Source organism: Neopsephotus bourkii, unplaced genomic scaffold (genome assembly GCF_033783945.1).
Source record: "Neopsephotus bourkii isolate Nb327-2 ecotype Australia unplaced genomic scaffold, CSIRO-AGI_Nbou_v1 NB_1542, whole genome shotgun sequence".
Taxonomy (NCBI): domain Eukaryota; kingdom Metazoa; phylum Chordata; class Aves; order Psittaciformes; family Psittacidae; genus Neopsephotus; species Neopsephotus bourkii.
The window spans coordinates 3106042-3126358 of record NW_026902018.1 but is presented as its reverse complement, the minus strand read 5'-3'; the positions used below and the strand labels follow the sequence as shown (position 1 = coordinate 3126358).

The following is a 20317-nucleotide window of genomic DNA, read 5'->3' as shown; positions in this document are numbered from 1 at the left end:
AACTGATATAAGGCAATAATAGATAAGAAGTGGCTTACCATGCTGAGGGACATCTGCTCCTCCTTCATGTGGATTCAGCTCCCTGGAGTGTGGTGGATGATAACATGAAGGGAGCTCGTGTTGATGCTGTAGGAACGAAGGTGAGGTCAGTGCTTCAGTCGCTTCGTACCACTGACAGGAAGTGGCAACATCCATATTTTTACCAATAAACTTTTCTGTGTTAAATAGGAAGCAGAAGTGACTTTATTCGTTGAGCTTCACAGCAAGTGAGTGCTGTGAGGGTATAGTAAGACAAAGAGCCCTGAGGCCTTTGCATATATTTCTGCTCTGCAGTCGTCTCTAAGGAAGAGCGTGACTCAGTTACACTGACTTGAAACACTCACAAGTAAATGATTTCTCTTGCAGCAGAAGGGCTTGGCACTGTACTCTGGAGCTGCCCTGCTTTTCCTAGGCAACAAACAGCTAGTAAATTGTTTCCACTTCCCCATAACATCTCCTGAAAGCAGGACAGGCGCTGGGATGTGCTGAGCTGCAGAGCTCGCTCCTGCGATGCTGAACTGGCAATCAGGCACTGAAGGCAGTGATTTCGCTGTCTGTATCTCTCACCTCTGAGATGTGTGGCCGAATGCCAAACCAGCTGTGCTTTCCAGGCAGCTTCCAGCTTTTGTTCCTCCTGGGTAGGTGAGTCTGGCCTTGAAGAAGCCAAATGCACACATGTTCATGCTTCAGCACTTGAAAAGGAGCAGTTTCTTATCAGCTGCAATGGAGCGGGGAGATAAATCCTCTGGAGGTGAAGCTACATGGCATGTAAGCAGTTGGAAGGGAAAATGCCATGGTTGGTGCTGGTACAGCTCCAGCATACTTGACTAATATCTTGGCTTTGGGACTGCAGGCGCCTGTACAGCTTGTGTAGGGTAGGCATCTACTTCATTTCCATGGTTTTTCATGGATTTGTGTCTTCTGTGTGGGCACCTCATGGAGTTCCTGGCTTTCCAGGAGAGAGGAGTGCTGCTGCTTGTCTTCATAGATAAATGCTGTCCTCCTCCTGCAGCCTTCTTCATCCTCACTGCAGCCTCAGAGAGCTGGCAGCTTGAGCCAGCATGGGCATCCTGCACTGGGACAGGTCAGGAGGTCCAGGAAAGCATCTTTGATCCTGTTGGGATCTGCCTTCTTCCATGGCCTTCCAGCATTGCTGGGTGCCTGGTTGAGTTTCCTTTTAATGGAAAGCTTGAGCTCTGTGAGTTAGGGTAGTTGGGTACAAATACAGTCAAGAGGGATGGTGTTAAGAACAGAGGTGGTGTGATGAAGGCAAAGCCTGAGAAGAACAGCTCTGGTTAAATGGTGCAGCAGTGATGGTGATGAGGGACTGAAGCCAGGTCACTCTCAGCCTGCTTCATGCCCTTTCGCTGCTTGCAGAGGGGTTGAAGCCTCCCAGTGAGACCTTAGTGGTGCTTACACATCCATATGGACTCTTACAGCAGACTTGGGAAGCATTTGCTCAGCTCTAGGGAGCCACATTTGCCTTGGACAGCCTGCACTCTTGGAAGTGTGTCCAGCTCCAACAGGAAAAGACAGTGCTCCTGTGAAGAAACAGGTGGCAAGTGTGTTCTGTAACAGGGCTCGTGAAGAACAAATTATGACTGTAAGGGTAGGGGTAAATGCAAGACAGTTCTTACAAACAAGATTGAAAGAAAGGACAAAGTTGGTACTAGGTTGTATTTAATGAAGAAGGGCCACAGAGATGCTGTGAGGGCTGGAGCAGCTCTGCCCTGGAGCCAGGCTGAGAGAGCTGGGTTGGGGCAGCCTGGAGAAGAGAAGGCTCCTGAAGGGGAGACCTTAGAGCAGCTCCAGTGCCTAAAGGGGGTGCAGGAAAGCTGGAGAGGGGCTTGGGACAAGGGCCTGTATGGACAGGCCAAGGGGAATGGCTTGAACCTGCCCGAGGGGAGACTGAGCTGAGCTCTTAGGCAGAAGCTCTTCCCTGTGAGGGTGCTGAGGCGCTGGCACAGGGTGCCCAGAGAAGCTGCTGATGTCAGGCTGAATGACAGATTGAACTGTAAGGATATTTTTGCTGCATTATGTCACTTGCTCTGCCTTCCACACAGCTTGCAGAGTTCTGTTATCACAGGTATACGTGCTAAAATAGCATTATCCTGGCAGGATGGCAACGAGCAGCTCCATCAAGACCTTCCTCAGCCTTGCAGGAGAAAGCCCTGGTGAGTCCAGTAAAGGCACATGGCTTTGGAGGCAGGCGAGGTAATTAGAAGCATCTCAGTCTGTTTCAGTGTAATGCCATAAAAAGCGTGTGCTATCTAGAAAGCAGAACATCTGGCAAACAGGCTAATGAGAGCCAGACTGGGAGAGCTCGGAGGCAAATGGGAGAGCTACCCTGTAGAGTTTGTTTATAACTCTTTGAATCTCTAGGAGGTTAGTAGTTTGGATTAAAAAATACATATATATTATCGATTAAAACAGATGCAGACACCAAAGAGCAAACAATGAGAGTCTGAATTGACTTAGTTTGACACGTAATAGCCTGGCTGGGAGGGTGGTGTATTCCTGGGAATGTGTTCTGTCCCTTCTTCCCCTTCCAGCCCTGCTCTCGAGATCCCCCATGAGCATCTCCGAACCAGAGGAGTGTATTTGCTCTCTGAGCCAAAGGAGACTTTTCCCTTCCCTTAAGCAGGGAATTTGTTTTGCAAAGGGAAAAATTTGGGCTCTGCAAAGTTTCTGCTCCTGCTCTTTTTCTTTCTCTTTTCTTGGTTGTTTTTTTTGTGGTTTTGTTTTTTATTGTAATGATGACATATGGAAACTATTTACACAGGAGCATGCTCTGCTGCACTGAATGGGAATGTTGGAGTCCCGGCAGTATCGTTCCGGATGCCTTGTGTAAGCAGCCAGCTGGTTTTGCTTTTCCTTTTTTTCCTTCCCCCCCCCCCCTTTCCTTCCCTCTCTCCCTTTTCAGGGAACGCCTGGGATAAGTTACACCAGTGTGGAAGGAAGCTTTGCCATCTGTGAGCAGCTCAGTTCGTTTACTTTGTCATGCCCCTTGTACTGCGAGCTCCACAAATATCTGTTTTCCTTGCTCGCTGGGGGCAGGGGGGAGGCTCCTCGCTGTGAGCAGTCAGCACTTGGACTCCTTTCCCCTTAGCTGCTCACGTTCAGTGGTGAGCAAGCTCTTGCTCTATTCCAAAAGAAGAGAGCGTGGCACACGAAACCTGGCTTCCCCACCACGGTCATGCTTAAAAGCTCTTTGTCCCGCAGCTAAGCCTCCCAACAACTTGCACTTAGAAACATCCTGCTGCTTAGACAGCGATAGGGAAACGATTTCACTGAAGTCTGAGCCACCTTCCTCAGAGGGGAGGGGAGAAAACGTTTAGTTCTGCAGAGAGCAGAGGAAAACCTTCTGTGCTTTCTGTAGCTTCTTCAGGAGAAAGCTCTGCAGCTCTCCCCTTGAAGGAGCTGCGAGCTGAGGATCGGCGTTCGGAGGGGAGGGAGGGAGGAACTTCACAATCTGACTTGTCTCCCTGGCCCCATCCCTGAAGCCAAGCGTGCCTGCTTCCCGATGTGGGAGCTGCCATGCAGTGGAGAGAGCAGCCTGCCATCTACTTCGAGGATTACGGGAGTCCTGTGGAGAGATCCTCCTATCTCATTGAGCTCCATACTAATGGTAAATGCCGTCGGGGATGTTCTGCAGCACGAGCGGAGCGGAGTTGGAGGTTGCATTAGTCTGTGTCATTGTTATCATGGGAGCAGCTGAGGAAATTAGCTAGCTGGAGGGCTGCCAAACAAACAGGCAGAGGGTTGCTTTTCAAATGTATTATTATTTTTATTATTATTTATTATCCAGATGATGCTCTTGCCTCAGGGATGCTAGATCAACCTTCTGGTACCTGATGGGGAAGGAGCTGAGCCACAAAACGCAGCTCCCCACTTCAGTGCATTTTCTGTGCCTAGAAAGATGATGCCTGCTTGAGACAGGAGGAAAACATCTTGGGTTTCTAGAGTTATTTTTTGTTGCTGATTTGCATCTCTGAGTGCTGTTTTGTGTTCACAACCTTGATCTCATGGGACATCTCTTCTGTTTCAGCTGCGAGTCCTCTGTGTGAAGTGCAGAAAGGGGACCTGGGTTTTTGCTGGGGTGTCTCTTTTCCTAGTGTTGATCCTTTTCAAAGAGAGGTTGGTCTGTGTGAAAAAGGGTAAAGGTGTTTTTGGCATCTTTTGATTTAATGCTTGATTTGTTTAATGCCACAGACCTTCACTGATTTGACCAGAGTATGCTTTGGTGTTCTACTGTAATGCTCCAATAACATGGTAATATTGTAAGGACCTGCTTAATATGTCCCTCCTCCCCAAAATTGCTGGTGCAGCCAAGGTGTGGATTCTGTGCTATTTCAGTGTCTCCTGAATGCCCCCCCTGCAGCCCTGATCCAGCTCTGGGGCAGCAGCACAAGAGGGATGTGGAGCTGTTGGAGTGAGTCCAGAGGAGGCCATGGAGATGCTGCGAGGGCTGGAGCAGCTCTGCTCTGGAGCCAGGCTGAGAGAGCTGGGCTGGGGCAGCCTGGAGAAGAGAAGGCTCCTGAAGGGGAGACCTTAGAGCAGCTCCAGTGCCTAAAGGGGCCCAAAAGAAAGCTGGAGAGGGGCTTGGGACAAGGGCCTGTAGGGACAGGACAAGGGGAATGGCTTGAACCTGCCCGAGGGGAGACTGAGCTGAGCTCTTAGGCAGAAGCTCTTCCCTGTGAGGGTGCTGAGGCGCTGGCACAGGGTGCCCAGAGAAGCTGTGGCTGCCCCATGCCTGGCAGTGCTCAAGGCCAGGTTGGACACAGGGGCTTGGAGCAAGCTGCTCCAGTGGAAGGTGTCCCTGCCCGTGGCAGGGGTTGGAGCTGGATGAGCTTTAGGGTCCCTTTTAACCCAAACCAGTCTGGGATTCTGTGATTCTATGACAGAAGGAGCACTGAAAATGCAGAAGGGTTTTTGCTGTCAGGCTGCAGTCTGTCTCTTTGAAACACACACGTGGTAAAAGCCTCACAAATACTAATATTTCAGAACTCTTTCGAGCTCACAATATAATGCGTGTTGCTGACATCTTTGAATTACAAAGCAAACAAACCCAGAAGATTCCAGTCCTGGACATAAATAAAAAGCTCCGTCATTCACTTTGTTCAAGCAATGTGATCATTCAAGGTGTGAAAGGGATGTGGGCGAGGAATCAGCCTCATTCAAACACTTGTCCAGATTTTGAGTGGTATTTTAAGGCTCTGGGGGAAGCAAGGAAGAGAAGTAGGCTTCATGCTGCAGGATTCTCAGCAATCTGAGCATGCAATCTGGACAGGCTTCACAAATCCCAGAGAAATGTTTTCTTCCTTTGATTTAAGGGTGGAAAAGGCAGCTGGGGCTCTGTATTGGCGAAGGGGTTTCTGCTTGCTTCCCACTCCCTGCCTCTGTGCCAGGAGCACGGTGGTGCTGTTCCTCTTGGTGGGGGTAGGTCTTTTTGGCATTGGCATTTTATCCACTCCGGAGGGTGTTCTAAAGAGACTGAATCACTGATTCCATCAGGGTTACTTTGTCCTAGCACAGAGATGCAGCAAATCTGCAGCGTGCTGTCACGAGAGAGGAAAAGAAACTCATTGTCATTTTGCTCCCACCCTCAGATAACTTCTCATAAGACAGAGAGAACAAGCTACCACATCACAGCTTCTGTGCTGGTGAAAAGCAGGAAATCAGCACTTCTGCACTGGCAAGATCCATTTTACATGGGCTGTCTTTGGGAACATGAGATGCTGGAGGAGGGAAGTCTCTGCTGAGAGCAAGAACTGTGTGCTTTGGGTAGTGATTGAAACTCTGGAGCACTGAGTGCATGAGCAGCTCCACCACAGGCTTCATGCTTGGTCTAAGCAGGTCTCACTGAGGTATATCCTTTGTCAAAGGTGCAACATCCAAATCCCAATCCCAGAAGCAGCAACCAGGTGACATTCCCTTTTTGAACAGTAATTGTCTTCATGCCTGGGTTTCACGTGTTTTCATTTCTTTAATGAAATCTTTAGTTATGAAATCTGGTACTAGTGTTCAGTAAAGCAGGTTTTGGTAGGGTTTTCCTGGTGAGACCTGAAAGTTCCAACATCAATCTGTTGGATATGAAGAGAAATAGGAAGAGAGAAACTCTTGCTGTTTGTTTCCATCAGAGGGTATTGGTATTAAAGAAGATGCTGTCTCTTTTGCTGATCTGGGAGCATTCTTGGGCTGAAATGCAGGGTTTGAGTGTGTCCCTTAAGCTCTTACATGCAAAGAATCAGTTTGTCTGTGTACAGGTTGGCAGTGTCCTGAGTACTCTGCCACCTCTTGATGCTTGTCTGTGATCCTGGTGCCTGCCTTGTTTCATGCCTCCTGATCAATCTCAGCTTGCTTAATTGTGAATCAATGTGTCTCTTATTCTACTGCTGCAGATGGAGGTAGCTATGATGTTATTAATGACGCATCCAGCCCTGCTGTGGGGGACTGCTGCGCGCAGCAAAGCTCTGCCCGACACAACTGGGAAATGAACTACCAAGAGGCAGCAATCTACCTCCAGGTGAGCCCTGCTGTTGGGGTGCTGTGTGAAAAATGGACTGCTCAGACTCTGGTAGTGCTTTGATAGAAGAAACATGGAGCTTCCATCTTGAGGTTAATAGATTGGCTCCTTGTGAAGGAATCCGCTTGAAGAAGAGAAGCTGCATGGAGACCTCAGAGCAGCTTCCAGTATCTGAAGGGGAGCTACAAGGATGCTGGAGAGGGACTCTTCATCAGGGACTGTAGTGATAGGACAAGGGGTGATGGGTTCAAACTGAAACAGGGGAAGTTCAGGTTAGCTATAAGGAAGAAGTTCTTTGCTGTGAGGGTGGTGAGGCACTGGCACAGGTTGCCCAAAGATGTGGTAAACGCTCCTAACCATGGCAGGGGGTTGGAATTGGATGATCTTAAGGTTGTTTCCAAACCATTCTATGATTCTAAGAACAGGACAATGCTGGAAGTACCTTCACATAAGCTCTGGCAAGTCATTTGGGAGCAACTGAAGAAGCTACCCATCCTCTCCCATCTCTTCTAGTGTCAAGGACTGTAGTAGTTGAGGGATTCAGTGTGTGTTCAGTTCTGCCACCTTGCCATGGAGATGTCTGTAACTTGTCACAGATTGTCATGTCATAGAATAGTTTGGGTTGGAAAGGACCTTAAGATCATCAAGTTCCAACCCCCCTGCCATGGGCAGGGACACCTCACTCTAAACCATATTACCCAAGGCTTCGTCCAACCTGGCCTTGAACACCGCCAGGGATGGAGCATTCACAACCTCCCTGGGCAACCAGTGCCTCACTACCCTAACAGGAAAGAATTTCCTCCTTATATCCAATCTAAACTTCCCCTGTTTCAGTTTTAACCCATTACCCCTTGTCCTATCACTACAGTCCCTAATGAAGAGTCCCTCCCCAGCATCCCTATAGGCCCTCTTCAGATACTGGAAGGCTGCTAGGAGATCTCCACGCAGCCTTCTCTTCTCCAGCCATCGCAGGGTGAATGGTCAGTGCTTTCCTGGAGACATCTCCTGTTCTGGAAGTGCAGGCCCTATTCCTGCCTTGGCTGCAGGTTGGGTGGGTGGCCCTGGGGTGTTTGTTTAGCATCATTCAAGCCCTGGAAGTTGTGTAAGACACAGGAGCAGCCCTGACAATGCACTGGTAGCTCCAGGCCCTCCCAGGCTTTTGTTTAAACTCATGATTATTGGAGCTGCTCTGCAAAGTGTCATTGAGTTGCTGCAGTGGCTGATGGTAACGTACACAGCAGGCTTGGCCCTTCACATGCACATTATTCTTGCTGCTGCCTTGACCAGTGGTCATAATGACAATGTCCTTGAACTGAAGTAGGCAGAACTTAAAGAGCATGCAGCTTGTTTATTTGAACCAGTAGCTGCAGGCAAGAGTGTCTTATCTGAATCAGAGCGCTCTGCTGTCCAGCAATGTTTTGAATTGCTTGGCTACCGAGAGGCAGAATTGAGCCTGGTTTTCATCCTGCGAGTGTGTTTTGTCAAGCGTGAATGAGGATGCCCTGCTGCTGGGAGCTGCAGCTCTCTTGGCGTGAGGGATATGGAGCTCGCTGCTGGGTTCTGTCCTGCTCACAAGCTGCCTGCCTGACCTGGCAGCGCTGCCTTGTTCTTCAGCAGAAAGCAAGATGAGTAAATGAGAAATGTTTGAAACCCTCTTCTGAATTAGTCTCGAGAATGCTTCACTTCTGAGAAGAGATCCTGTTTCCTGACCTTGGTACCCATTTGCAATCGCAGTTACTCGCCTTTGATAGCAATAGCTTGCTGTCCTTACAGTAATTGCCTACCTGGAAAGATGTTAATTTAAAAACCCACAAACAAACCATTTATTGTGCATCTGAGTGTCCCAGCGGAGCAAAAATGGTCTCTTACGATGGTTTCCAAGAGGCTGCAAGATTCCTGTGAGTGTCAAAGGCTCCCTTGCTTAAACCACTGACTCAAGAAAGAAAAGAAGCTGTTGGGTCCTTCTGCATGAAAACCCTCTAAATTCTCCCCAAGCAAAGTTTCATCCTAGAGGTAAAGATAGCACTGATGTAGCTCTGTAAAAATCAGTTGCAGCAGATTGCTAAGATGGAGTACCTGACCTTTTCCTGTTAATTAAGCTTTCTAGTTAAGAGGGAGTGACAAATATGCATTGAGGCTTGTTGATTTTACATGGAGTCTGTCTTCCCACATTCCTGAAGCAGAAAACACTGTGTGTGCTCCAGTGTTTTCTCCCAGCCATTTTGCAAGGCCAAGATAAAGAGGAGCCCCTGTCAGGCAGGTGCCCTGGAGCTTATCTCTGTGTTTTGCTGGTCTGTCCTGAGGAAGTTAATCAAAGCAGTGTGTAAACATGTGGAAGTGATGGCAAGCCCGTGCTGTGTTTATGCTGGGGTGTTGACTGAAGTTTCTTTGCCTACCTTTATAAACTCTTTCAGCACTCTTCATTTTAAGGCTCTCTGAAGCAGGAGTTTCTGGATGTTAAGGAGTTTCCTTACTGAAACGTGCTTATGAACAGAAGGGAGTGTCCTGTGTGTGTAGAGCTCATGCCTCGATAAACAGCTCAATGTTAGGCTGTAACATGGGGATAGTCTGATGGGAATTGTATCTAACCCTTCAAACAGTCTGTGTTCTTCATGTGGAAAGCTCTGTTACAATACCGAGCATCACTGATGCTGTTCTCTTCTTTATTCCTGCTGCCCTAGGAAGGAGAAAATAATGACAAGTTCTTCACTCACCCCAAAAATGCCAAAGCACTTGCTGCCTACCTCTTTGTACACAATCACCTTTTCTACCTAATGGAGCTGAGCACAGCACTGCTGCTCCTGTTGCTGTCTCTCTGCGAAGCACCGGCTGTTCCCATGCTCCGTCTTGGCATCTATGTAAGTACTTTGGGGCACAGTGAAGAAGTCTGCCTGTTCTGCAGTGCTGGGTGAGAGGAAGAAGAAGGCTAAGCATAGAGGAAGAAGGGAGCAGTAGCAGGAAGAAAGCCACCTGGCTTGTTCTGTAAATTGGTTGACAGCAGAAAAGCCAGCCAGCAAAACGTCCTTTTTTCATCTGATGGGCAGAGACCACAATGAAAGTATCATTTATTTCATATTCTCCATTTGTGAGGATGAGAAGTGTGGGGGCTTCCCTTTTTCTTGTGATAACTCAAGAATCTGTGTGCTGTTAAAGTCATTTTCAGGGTTAGTGCCCTTAGCACCATCACTGGTTCCTAAAATGCAAACAGATCTCAGCCTGGGGCCAGGTTGCTAAACCTCCTCCTGGCCTCTCCTCCCGGTGTTGTGAGCACTCTTTTTAACCTGGGAGTGACTTGAAGTTTTATGTCTAACCTTCCCAAAACACTGCCCTCAAGCAGTACTCTCTTCCAGAGCTTGATAAGACCCTGTCTGTGGTTGTCCAGAAGGTCTGGATCAAGAGAAAACCTTTCCCTATGGAAACCCTCTCTGCCCAGCAGCTCTTCTTCCTGCATTACACTGTCTTACTTCAGTCTCAGTCTTCTGAAGGTGTTTCTGCTCAAGTTACTGGGGTCTTGCCCTTTTGTTTCAAATGTATCAATGCATTTTTGGATGTGTTCTTAAGTCCAAAAGGAATGTGGATTTCAGGAAATTCTGAGCTCATACTGATCAGGGGACAATAATAAAAGCACAAAGCAAATCAGTGCTGTGTTAGCTCTGAGAGTGGCCTTGGGTTTTCCTGCCTGTGTCAGAGCTGTGCTCAGACTATTGTCAAACCCATGTGCTTCTTGAGAAAGGAAGGGCAGAAGCTTGGCCTCTGCTGTGCTGCTGCTTTTAACCAGAAGCTTTGCTGCATTCTGACAGGTCCATGCAACCCTGGAGCTGTTTGCGTTAATTGTGGTGGTCTTTGAACTCTCCATGAAGATGAGGTGGCTGGGCTTCCAAACCTTTATTAGGCACAAAAGAACTATGGTAAAGGTAAGCTGTGTGTTTGAGTGTTAGTGTTTCTCCTTCAGCATCTTCAGGAACCAAAGAACCAGGTTAAATATTGGCCTATGCTGTAGCAGAGACGACCTAGCCATGTGTCCCAGCTGCCAAGTGATGCATGTGAGGTCTCTTAAGCTCTCAGGGACAACTCCCATGCTTCAAGTGTCCAAACAAATGGGTGGTCAGTGAGAGCTTTGCCTTTGCCAAAAGGAGACTGAGCTGTGCCCCTCATTAACCCTTTCTTTGCAGACTTGTGTGCTCTTTGTACAGTTCATCGAGGCCATCGTGGTGCTGGTGCGCCAAACCTCGCACGTGCGCATCACCAGAGCTCTGCGCTGCATCTTCCTGGTGGACTGCCGCTACTGTGGGGCTGTCAGGAGGTGAGTGGGCAGCTGCATGGGCTCTCTGCTGTCATGTCTGGCACTGAGGGGGTAGGAAAAGCACACTGATCCTGCAGGCATCTCAGGATGTGTCTTTAAGGGGCATTTCAGATCTTGCATCAATCTTTTGTAATTGTGACTGAAGTGTACGTGGTGTCTTGGAAATGCAGGGAAATTTCATAGTTAGTAGCTTTGGATGTGCTCATAGAATGGTTTGGGTTGAAAAGGACCTTAAGATCATTCACTTCCAGCCCCGTGCCGTGGGCAGGGACGCCTCACAGTAGATCATGTCACCCAAGGCTCTGTCCAACCTGGCCTTGAACACTGCCAGGGATGGGGCATTCACAACCTCCCTGGGCACCCTGTTCCAGGGCCTCGCCACCCTCACAGTAAATAACTTCTTCTTATATCTATCCTGAACTTCCCCTGTTTAAGTTTAAACCCATTGCACCTTGTCCTATTGCTTATGTGTACTGTCCTCAGCTGTATAAACCACCTCAGAGAGCACACGTGGCTGTATTGTTTCTGAGTCCCAGGTTTGTCTGTAAACTGCACCATGAATCACAGAGCTTGTCTTTAGTCTGGAACAGGAAAGTTGACAGGGTGACATCAGTATTGTTTGCAGTACCTGAGAGCTGCCTGCAAAGGACAGATAGGTAGCTTGGAAACAATCTTCTACTTCAGATCCTTGGAGGGAGTGGGAAGGAAGTCCTCAAGTATGGTGTGTTGTCAGGGTTTTCTTTCCTTGCCAACCTGGAAGAGAAAACATGCAAGTTTTACTTCATTGCTGTTCTATCTTCCAGAAATCTGCGACAGATCTTCCAGTCCCTCCCACCATTTATTGACATTCTTCTCCTCCTGCTTTTCTTCATGGTGATTTTTGCCATCCTGGGTGAGTTGTATTTATGGAAGGTGAAGTCATGCTCTTAAACCAGACACACAGCCTGGATGAATATATAGCTGATCAGGCTCAAAGTCCTGCCAAGTTCTTCCATTTATCCCAGTTCATCTGCAGTCATCTGGAAGGCAGAATTAAAGATCTAGAAGCTGAGTATTTGATTTTGAGACAAAGGTCCTTTTGACCTCTGCTAAAGGATAGCCTGTGCTCTGTGTGTTTGTGGTTCCATCAACTATTCCTCAATCCTTGTAAGATAAGTCTGCATTCCCACAAATACATATATCTGTAGTGTACCTGTTACAAGTCCTATACTCAAACAATCCCCAGAAAGTTTGCTTTCCAAATGGGTTGGTACAATGCCAATGTCATGTATTGGCAAATCTGTATGGAGAAGGCCTTCCAGACACTCTCCTCTTCATGGTTTCAAAGAGGGCTCACTCTCAGTGTGACCTTCTTTTTGGGAACAGAGACTCACTAATGTGTGACATTAAACAGACTGGTTTTGTTGTTCTTTCCTCCTTTCTTCTCTTCTCTTCTCCCTTCCCTGCTGCTTCTCCAGGTTTTTACTTGTTTTCTCCTAACCACTCGGATCCGGTGAGTATCCCTGATTCTTGTTGCAGCTGAAACTTCAGTCCCATTTTAACAGGCTGAAGAATCAAACATTGTTATGTAGACATAGCCTGGTCCTGGCAGGCCAGATCCAAGCTGGTCAGAGGCTGCTTGGCAGCATTACCCTACTTTGCCCTCTGCTCGAAAGGAAGACAGCACAGAGAACTTCCTGAAAGACAGGATGTCCCAAAGGGAACATTCACCGAGTTGCTCCTTGTTCTTGGTGCCTTAATTCAGTCAAATGAGCTGCCTGCCCCTGTCCCCAGGGGAGGAAGGTGTCTGGGTGACAGCCTGTGGCTGTCAGTCTAACAGCCACTACTTCCTGCTGCTGCGAGTCTGTGACTTGTTGGGAGTAACTGCTCCAAATGGATGAGCTTTTAATTGGTTTAACTCTTCACGTGCCATCTGTTAGAGACCTTTAAACCAGATCAGTGCTGAAGTACCCTTCCCTAGGGGAGGCATCAGGGAGTTGCAGAGCTGCCTGTATTGAAGGGAGGAGGGAGAGGGTTGTTTGGTTTGTGAATGAAATGCCACTGTGAAATTCTGCTTGCGTTTTGTCATGGGAGTGTTTTCTTTCAGTACTTCAATACCTTAGAGAGCAGCCTCGTGAATCTCTTCGTGCTTTTGACCACTTCAAAGTAAGTTTGCGCTTTCTTAGCTCAGGATTTCACTTTGTCCTTAAGGAAACCTGCCAGAGCCGTGAGGTTGTTTGCAGAAATACTCCCTCTCTTTTCCTCTGCATGAGAGGGAGATTCCCTGGGTCAGCCTCATGGGAAGAGCTGGTATTTCATTTTAGCTGGACACTGTGACCTCAGATGCAGAGTTATCTCTGAGCAGCTCAGCCTGCTTCATCACTGTAAGGGCAATAATGGGGGAAACACCTTTACTAGGCCTTGCATCAAGAAGGGAAAGTTTCTCTTTGTGCTCCTTTGCCAGCCAGCAGGTTGCTGTTGGGAAGTAAATTCCTATTCCTCTGCTTCAGTTCGCCTATCTACTAGGAAAGGGGGATAACAACAGTGGGTCAATGTTGATCCACGGTGAAGGAGAGCTCTGAGGGTTAGGAAATTAGCAAAGGATGGACTAAATCTTAGGTCGTAACCCCCTCACACTGAGGGTGTGCTGCTGTTGTTGCTACGTGTCAAAGCACAGCCCTTAGCCCCGTTCCAAACCCCTTTTGCCCATTTGGTTTTTGGGATGTGCAAGGAATGTGCTTTTTGTATTGATGTTTTTCACCGTGCTTCCACATTCCTGCTGCTCGTTGCTAGGCACAAACCTGTGCCTACAGCACAGGTAGCAGCCCTGTTAGGCAGAAATGTGCAGCTCTTCAGCTGTGAGATTACACACACCCTGTGCCTCTTGTCTTTGCAGTGGGATGTGTAGCATGAGCTATTTGGTGCTTAGATCTATGTCTTTTTTGAATGCAGTTTCCCTGATGTGATGATGCCATCTTACGCCCGGAACCCCTGGTCCTGTGTCTTCTTCATAGTGTATCTCTCCATTGAGCTCTACTTCATCATGAACTTGGTGAGTCCCCTGTTGAAGCGTTTGAATTCTCTCTGCCTGGCTTCAGAGCTCATTACCCAGCAGAGGCTTCCTCATTCCCAAAAGTCCTCTATAATAACCTGAGTCCCTTTGGCAGAATACTCCTAGAAATGGCAGCTTTGCTACGGACAGGACTCTCCTAATGTTTAACCACAAGGAATTGAACTAAATCACACAAAATCAAAATGATACCTTTCAGCTTCTCTCACATTAATATCATGCTTGGAGTGACAACACTGGGTTGCATGAAATTTATTGTCCTTTTCTGGCTTAATTATTTATCATAAAGTGGCATTTTATGATCTGGCCTTACCTAAAATACTTTCTAAATCAGTTTGAAGGAGATGGAATTACTAAGGATGGCAGGATTTGAGTGCTGCCAACTGCATTGCAAGAGCATGGCTGCTGTGCTGGCTCTGCTTCTTGCAGCATCTAGGGCAGGGCCAGGACCAGCTCAGGGCAGGATGTGAGTGGTGGAAAAGGGCTTGCCAAAGGAGTTGAGGAATTCTGCAACCCAAAGTGAGTGATCTGATGCTTAGTTTTCACTGCTGCTGTCCTGGATGGAAGGTTAGCTTTGACGTGGGTTTGCCAAAGAAGGGTGAATCCAGAGAGAACCCTCAAAACCTGCTTTCCAGGAAGAAATCATGGCATTTTACCAAACCTTTTAATACTGTTCTGTTGGCATGCGTGAGGTTTAGCCTTAGCTCCTAGAGCCACTAGCCACAGACCTGAACCATCTGGATCTCTTCCAAAAAGAAGAGATCCCTTTGTGGGATCCCTTATGGCCAACAGGCCCTCACTGACTCCACTTGCCTCAGTGTAGTAAATGCCTCCTGCAGGCAATGCCTCTCATTGCCTCTCTATGCTGGATGCTGCCTCTTTGAAGACGCAGTGCCTCGGGGAGCTGCAGAATATAAAGATCAAAATATGACTTTCTCTCTTGTCTTCTCTCTGCAGCTTCTGGCTGTTGTGTTTGACACCTTCAATGACATCGAGAAGAGGAAGTTCAAGTCCTTGCTGCTGCACAAGCGCACAGCCATACAGCATGCGTACCGCTTGCTGATCACCAAGCAGGTACAGGGCTCTGCAGGCACTGAGGTGCAGCAGGAGGGAGGTCAGCAGTGTTCTGACACCACCAGTGCTCTGGAGAGTTTACAAAGTATGTTCCAAAAGAGATGCTTGGGGTCTGTTGCCTGTAGTCGCACCAAGGGTTACTGGGGTTTTTCATTCATGTAACTTGTGTGCATGTTTCTGGAAGAAAACCAAAGCAGCCTGAAATTCAGTGTGAGATCATGGAAGTGTCGTGATAAAATGAGTGAAATCTGTTCTGGAGTGCATGCAGGCACTGTTTTCTTTCTGATTCAGTGTGGGTCATTTGACTTGCCTCTCAAGCACCAGTTCTGAGAGGAGGGGTGGGTCATACAGGTAAAGATCTGGGTACTGCATGAGTAAATGCTTCAGAAACAGAGCTAACACACCTACAAACAGCTCTTTATGAGGACAGAGCACTTGGGGAGAGGGCTGATTTCTTGCTTAACCATGGAGCAGCAAAAGAAATAAGGCCCCAAAATAACTAACCCACTTCTAGTAGATTAGTTCATGTTGAGGGCACATAGCTGATAGTCTTAAAGTAGTGCCAGTAATGGGATCTATTAGGCTGCCTGCTAATTTCCTATGAAGAGGGGTTGAACTTGGTTGCTTGAGGTGTCTGGTTGGACAACTTTCCCATGATAGGACAACAGGGAAGAGTTCTGCATTTGCTGTGGGGGAGATGATTGCCAGAATTCCTGATCTCTGTGCTCTGGGATTAGCTCAGCACGTTGAAGTAATAGCTTAGGGTACTTCTGGGGCTTAGTTCTAATGGCATCTTACAGCGATGGAGAAATCCTGCCTAAACCGAATCCAGAGTGAGAACTCAATCTGTTAGCCTCTGTGTGCTTCTGCCTCATGTTGCTGCTTCTGACAGCATTCCCTTGTTTCCAGAGGCCGTCTGGAATCTCCTTCAAGCACTTTGAAGGGCTGCTGCGGTTTTACAAGCCTCGGATGTGTGCCAGAGAGCGCTATCTCACTTTCAAAGCACTGAATCAAAGCAATACTCCTTTAGTCAGGTAGGATGGGATCTTACTGCTGCACCCAGAGCAGGGAGGTGGCTTTACTCTCTGAAGCTATAGGCTGTGTTTTGGAAGGGATGGCTGGGTTTAGGGTATGAACATTGAGATGTGGGAATAGAGTTAAGCGATTGAAAGGCTTTGCCTGGAAAGCAGCTTGGAGGGGTGGGTACCCTGAGAGCTGAGGTTTCCCTTCGGAGGCGATGGAGTTCCTGCGTGCCCTCTTGTGGATACAGCGCTCTGCTGGCAGCCTGCTTCCCACCTCCCCTGCCAGAGCAGAGCAAGGAACTGAGGAACAGCATCAGAGCCTGCAAGGAGCATTTCTGCACACGGTGCAGCCTCCCAGCTTTACAAGTTTCTGTGCTTTACCAGCAGCTGGCTGCATCCCCTGGGGCTTTGCTAATTAAGCTCTGGTTCTGCTGGTGCTTTCAGGACTGCCATCCTCTGTGTTATGAGGCAGAGAATTGCCATCCTGGTGGGTGGATGGGGGCAACCAACTCCAGCCAGCATGGAAGTAGAGGGAAATAGAGCAGGAGACCTTCTCTTCCTTTTCCTTTGTTCTGGCTGCAGATAGGTTCCAGGTGAGTCTCCCATGAAACTGGTGCTGATGCTTCTCTTTAAAACCAAGTGCCACAGAGAAGTATTGAAAAGGGCACAGGGAGAAAAACTGAGTTTTAAAGACAGGCACCTAAGGACACCAGTACAAGTCTGAGGAGTTCAGCATCCTCACTTCCAGACAGCTAAAAGCTGTTAGAGACCTGACCCTGAGCACCTAGACAGGCATTCGTGGTTTATGAGTTTCTTTGCTTTCATGTCCTTGCCCAAATACCACTGTTACCTTGAAAAGAAAATGTGCAAAGATGATAGAAAAGGACTGTACAAGGCATTAAGACAGTCCAAGGCTTCTTCATGAAGAGTAGTACAAACTCCATCTCAGTTTGCTGTCAAAGCCTCAGGGCTTCCCTCTCAGTGGCAGAGTTCTGGAGGTGAGCAGGATCACAGTTTCCTCTAAGAGCTGTAGCAGAAGAAGGTTGGCTTTGCCCCTCTTGTGCCTATTGTCAGTCAGTAACCCTTGGCCAGGCTGGGAAGAGCTCAGTGTTGAGTTCTATCAGCTGTGGTTCAGCTCTAATAAGGAGTTAATAACTTCCAGGGACTCTGTGCTGCTGCTGCCTGCCGAGGAGAGCTAAGGATGTAACCAGCTCCAAGGCTCTGATCAGATGCTTCTTTCTGTTTTGCAGTCTGAAGGATTTTTACAATTTCTATGAAGTTGTTGGCTTAAAATGGAAGGTGAGTATTTACTGGGTGGAAGAGAAGGGAAGTGTGTGGGGGAGGCCGGTGATTAAAGAGAAGGTGGGTAGGAAAGCAAGGCAATCTAAAAGCAGCAGATGATGGAGATAAGGTGGGTGTCCATCACTGCATGTTTCTGTATGGGTGTAGCATCGACTGTTTCTGATTGTGGCTGTTCTGTTTCCAGGCAAAACGAAATCGGGAGCACTGGTTTGATGACCTTCCAAGGACAGCATTCCTTATTTTTAAAGGTAACAGGCTGTGCTTTCATGACAGCGTATGTTCAGCTAACAGGAAGAGCGTTTCTTTACAATGACAGAGCCCTCTGAAGGGGTCTTCTCTTATGTCCCTGGTAAACCACTGAATGAAGGCCTGCTAACCTACACTCTCTGTGTTCAGGGTCTCCAGGGAAGATTTCTATCATGTAAAATATTCCCTGTGCTCTGATCCTGGCTTCCTTAAAGCAAGAGACTTCTTGGCAAAAGCAAACCCTGAGGTCATGGAGGGCTGTGTTCCTTTCTGAGCACAGAAGTTAGGTGGGGAGTTATGATTCCCAAATCCAGTACTTCATAGTTCTGCTCCATACCCCAGGCAGCAACTCACTGCAGTGACTGTGGAGTGGGATTTGTGTGTTCACAAAACTTGGGCTTCCTACTTCCAAGATGTGGTTGCAGCACTCATACAAGTCAAGTTGGGGTTGGAACTGAATGAGCTTTAAGGTGCCTTCCAACCCAAACCACTCTATGATTCTCTAAGTGCAGCTTAGGAAGGGGAAAGAGGTCCAAAATACCCAAAAGTGTGATCTGCCTTGATAACGTGATTTATCTCTCATGTCCCAGGTTTCCTGATTGAATGTAGCCATTCACAAATAAGAACTTGTCTGCAGTTCTTTCTCAGCCCTGCATGCTAGTGGGAGACAGTTAACACCATCATGATCCAAAGACACAGCTGCCCTGGGGGTCCTACATATGATGCACTCAACCCTCCTTGACAGGATGTGTGTTGTTCCAAACACAGACAGCGCTTCAGCAGCTGCATTTACCTCTGTCCACACCACAGAACTAGGATATAGAGGGGGTAAAAAAAGGCATCCTGGGGATTAAGGATAGTGAGTTCATTGCTGCTAAAATCCTAGAGGAAATTGGCACTTGGTCCCAAGAGGTGCAAGTTAATAATCTGCTAATCTGTGTAGCTTCAGTGCTGAGCATTGCTATGAAAAATGTCTCTAAGAAGATGATAGAGGAATCTGTGTGAGGTCTGGAGGATCATATAAACATGTGTTTTGTCATACTTCCCTTCATGCAGGCATCAACATCCTTGTGAAGTCCCGTGTGTTCCAATACACTATGTGTAAGTAGAAGTAACAGTGTCTGCTTGGCTCCCTTGGGGCTGGTATGCTGTGTCTGCCAGCCATTGCAAGGTCTTCGGTGTGGTGAGGCCTGGTTTTTGCTCTGAGCCATTGCTCAGGTACAGTTTTGGTAGAGAGGGAGGGACCCTCATACTTGTACCAAGCACTACAGCAGCCTGGACTCAGCTCTCACTGTGTTGAGTCTTCTAGGGAGGCTCATCGGTTCACTGCTTCATAACACACTTGTGGGTCTGAGTCTGCAGGAGTCAGCTGCTTGTGCTGAGGTAGGCTGGTGGGATCTTTCACAAGCCTTGTGGGTTTTATCTTGCTGGGTAAGGAACTGCCTTGGCAGTCAAACACCTTCTTCTGTTTGTACTTGAGAAGGTGCAAGCATCCTTATCGCTGGAGGGATCCCTTGGCAACTGCAGGAATGATTCTGTGCTCCTCTGCTCTAGAAGAACATGGCTGTGTTTGGAAAGATCTGTTCCTACTCAGTCATTTGGAGGTTTTGAATGTTGGAGGAGAAGGTTTTTTGTAAATGGGGATACTAAACTGAGGAGGTTTGGTGGAGTGAGGAGATCTGAGTGAAAAGGAGAGGTCCTGCACCTCCAGTTCTCAGGATCTGAATGTTGGAGAGCAGCGATAGATCCAACAAGGCTTTGTCCTGCACTGCTGCGGACTCAAAGGTCCTTGAGATCTTCTTCCAGAACTAGGAGGAAGCTGAAATACACAGGTAATAACATGGCAGAATGTAAGATAATTATTTGAGCTCATTCAGACCATTGGTTTCTTTTAGTTTTGTTTCCTTCTGAAGATAAAGGTACCACATCTGTTAAAGACCTGGGAACACTCAGGATGGAAGAGTCTATAAGTGTGTTGGTTGGAAACAATGACCCTGCCACTTGTTCTCTATTGTGCTCTTTTTATTAGCCTAGGAAATGTATGACCTCTGCTCCAGCAGTGGTTTTGAGGTGAGTTTTTACTTTGTTTTCTAGATACTGTGGTGGCTGTGAATGGAATTTGGATTCTTGTTGAAACCTTCATGCTGCAAGGTAGGCAACCTCACAGCTTGTTTCTTGCCTGTGGTGCTGGGGTTTAAAAACCAGGGGAGGCTAGACAAAGCTCTTCTTGTGTCTTGCAGGAGGGAATTTCTTCTCCAGAAACGTCCCATGGAGCTACATAGTCTTCCTCACAAGTAAGCTGATGGGTCCAACAGAGGGATGCCATTTCATAAGGAGTTGGGAAGGGAACAGATAGCTCTGTTCCTATGTTAAGTTTGAAGTTAAAACTGAACCACACATGTACAGATTCCATCTAGAGCAGTGCTGTGCCTAGCAGGGATTGTCAGCATCCACACAGACCCATGTGAACTCTGCTGCAGCTCTGCAGAAGCTGCTTTCTTACTCCTCTGGCTTCAGCCCTGGGAGCAGAGCAGCCTCATTTGTTAGGCACAGTGTGCAGGGTGATGGGCTCCTCCGGAGCTGGAGCTGTGTGGAGTTGCTCACATTGCTCTGTGCTGCCCTGGCTATTCCAGGAGGCATTACCAGCTCTGATCTGCTGCAGATCTGCCACACAAAGCAAGGCAGTGCTGTTGGAGTGCAGAGTGCAAGGGGCTGAGGAGAACACTGAAAGGACTGGCTGAACTAATTGATGAGTT

General features: G+C 47.8%; 1 protein-coding gene across 5 annotated transcripts in view; it reads left to right on the top strand.

Annotated features, from left to right (window-relative positions):
• The window catches only part of TPCN1 (two pore segment channel 1), a 44484-nt gene that overhangs the window by 13734 nt on the left and 10433 nt on the right, over positions 1-20317 (top strand). Inside the window, exons 1-17 of one of the 5 annotated variants that reach the window (XM_061370561.1) lie at positions 2097-2213; positions 2822-2886; positions 6441-6565; positions 9247-9423; positions 10366-10479; positions 10738-10868; positions 11672-11760; positions 12326-12360; positions 12955-13013; positions 13800-13899; positions 14875-14991; positions 15901-16025; positions 17264-17312; positions 17500-17563; positions 18618-18662; positions 19656-19712; positions 19802-19855. In XM_061370561.1, the coding sequence (XP_061226545.1) occupies positions 2826-2886; positions 6441-6565; positions 9247-9423; positions 10366-10479; positions 10738-10868; positions 11672-11760; positions 12326-12360; positions 12955-13013; positions 13800-13899; positions 14875-14991; positions 15901-16025; positions 17264-17312; positions 17500-17563; positions 18618-18662; positions 19656-19712; positions 19802-19855 (1402 nt within the window). In that variant the 5' untranslated portion in view covers positions 2097-2213; positions 2822-2825. Of the gene's footprint in view, positions 1-2096; positions 2214-2821; positions 2887-2989; positions 3668-6440; positions 6566-9246; positions 9424-10365; positions 10480-10737; positions 10869-11671; positions 11761-12325; positions 12361-12954; positions 13014-13799; positions 13900-14874; positions 14992-15900; positions 16026-17263; positions 17313-17499; positions 17564-18617; positions 18663-19655; positions 19713-19801; positions 19856-20317 lie in introns of those variants that run through there. The other 4 variants (XM_061370559.1, XM_061370560.1, XM_061370558.1 and 1 more) reach the window with 4 other exon arrangements.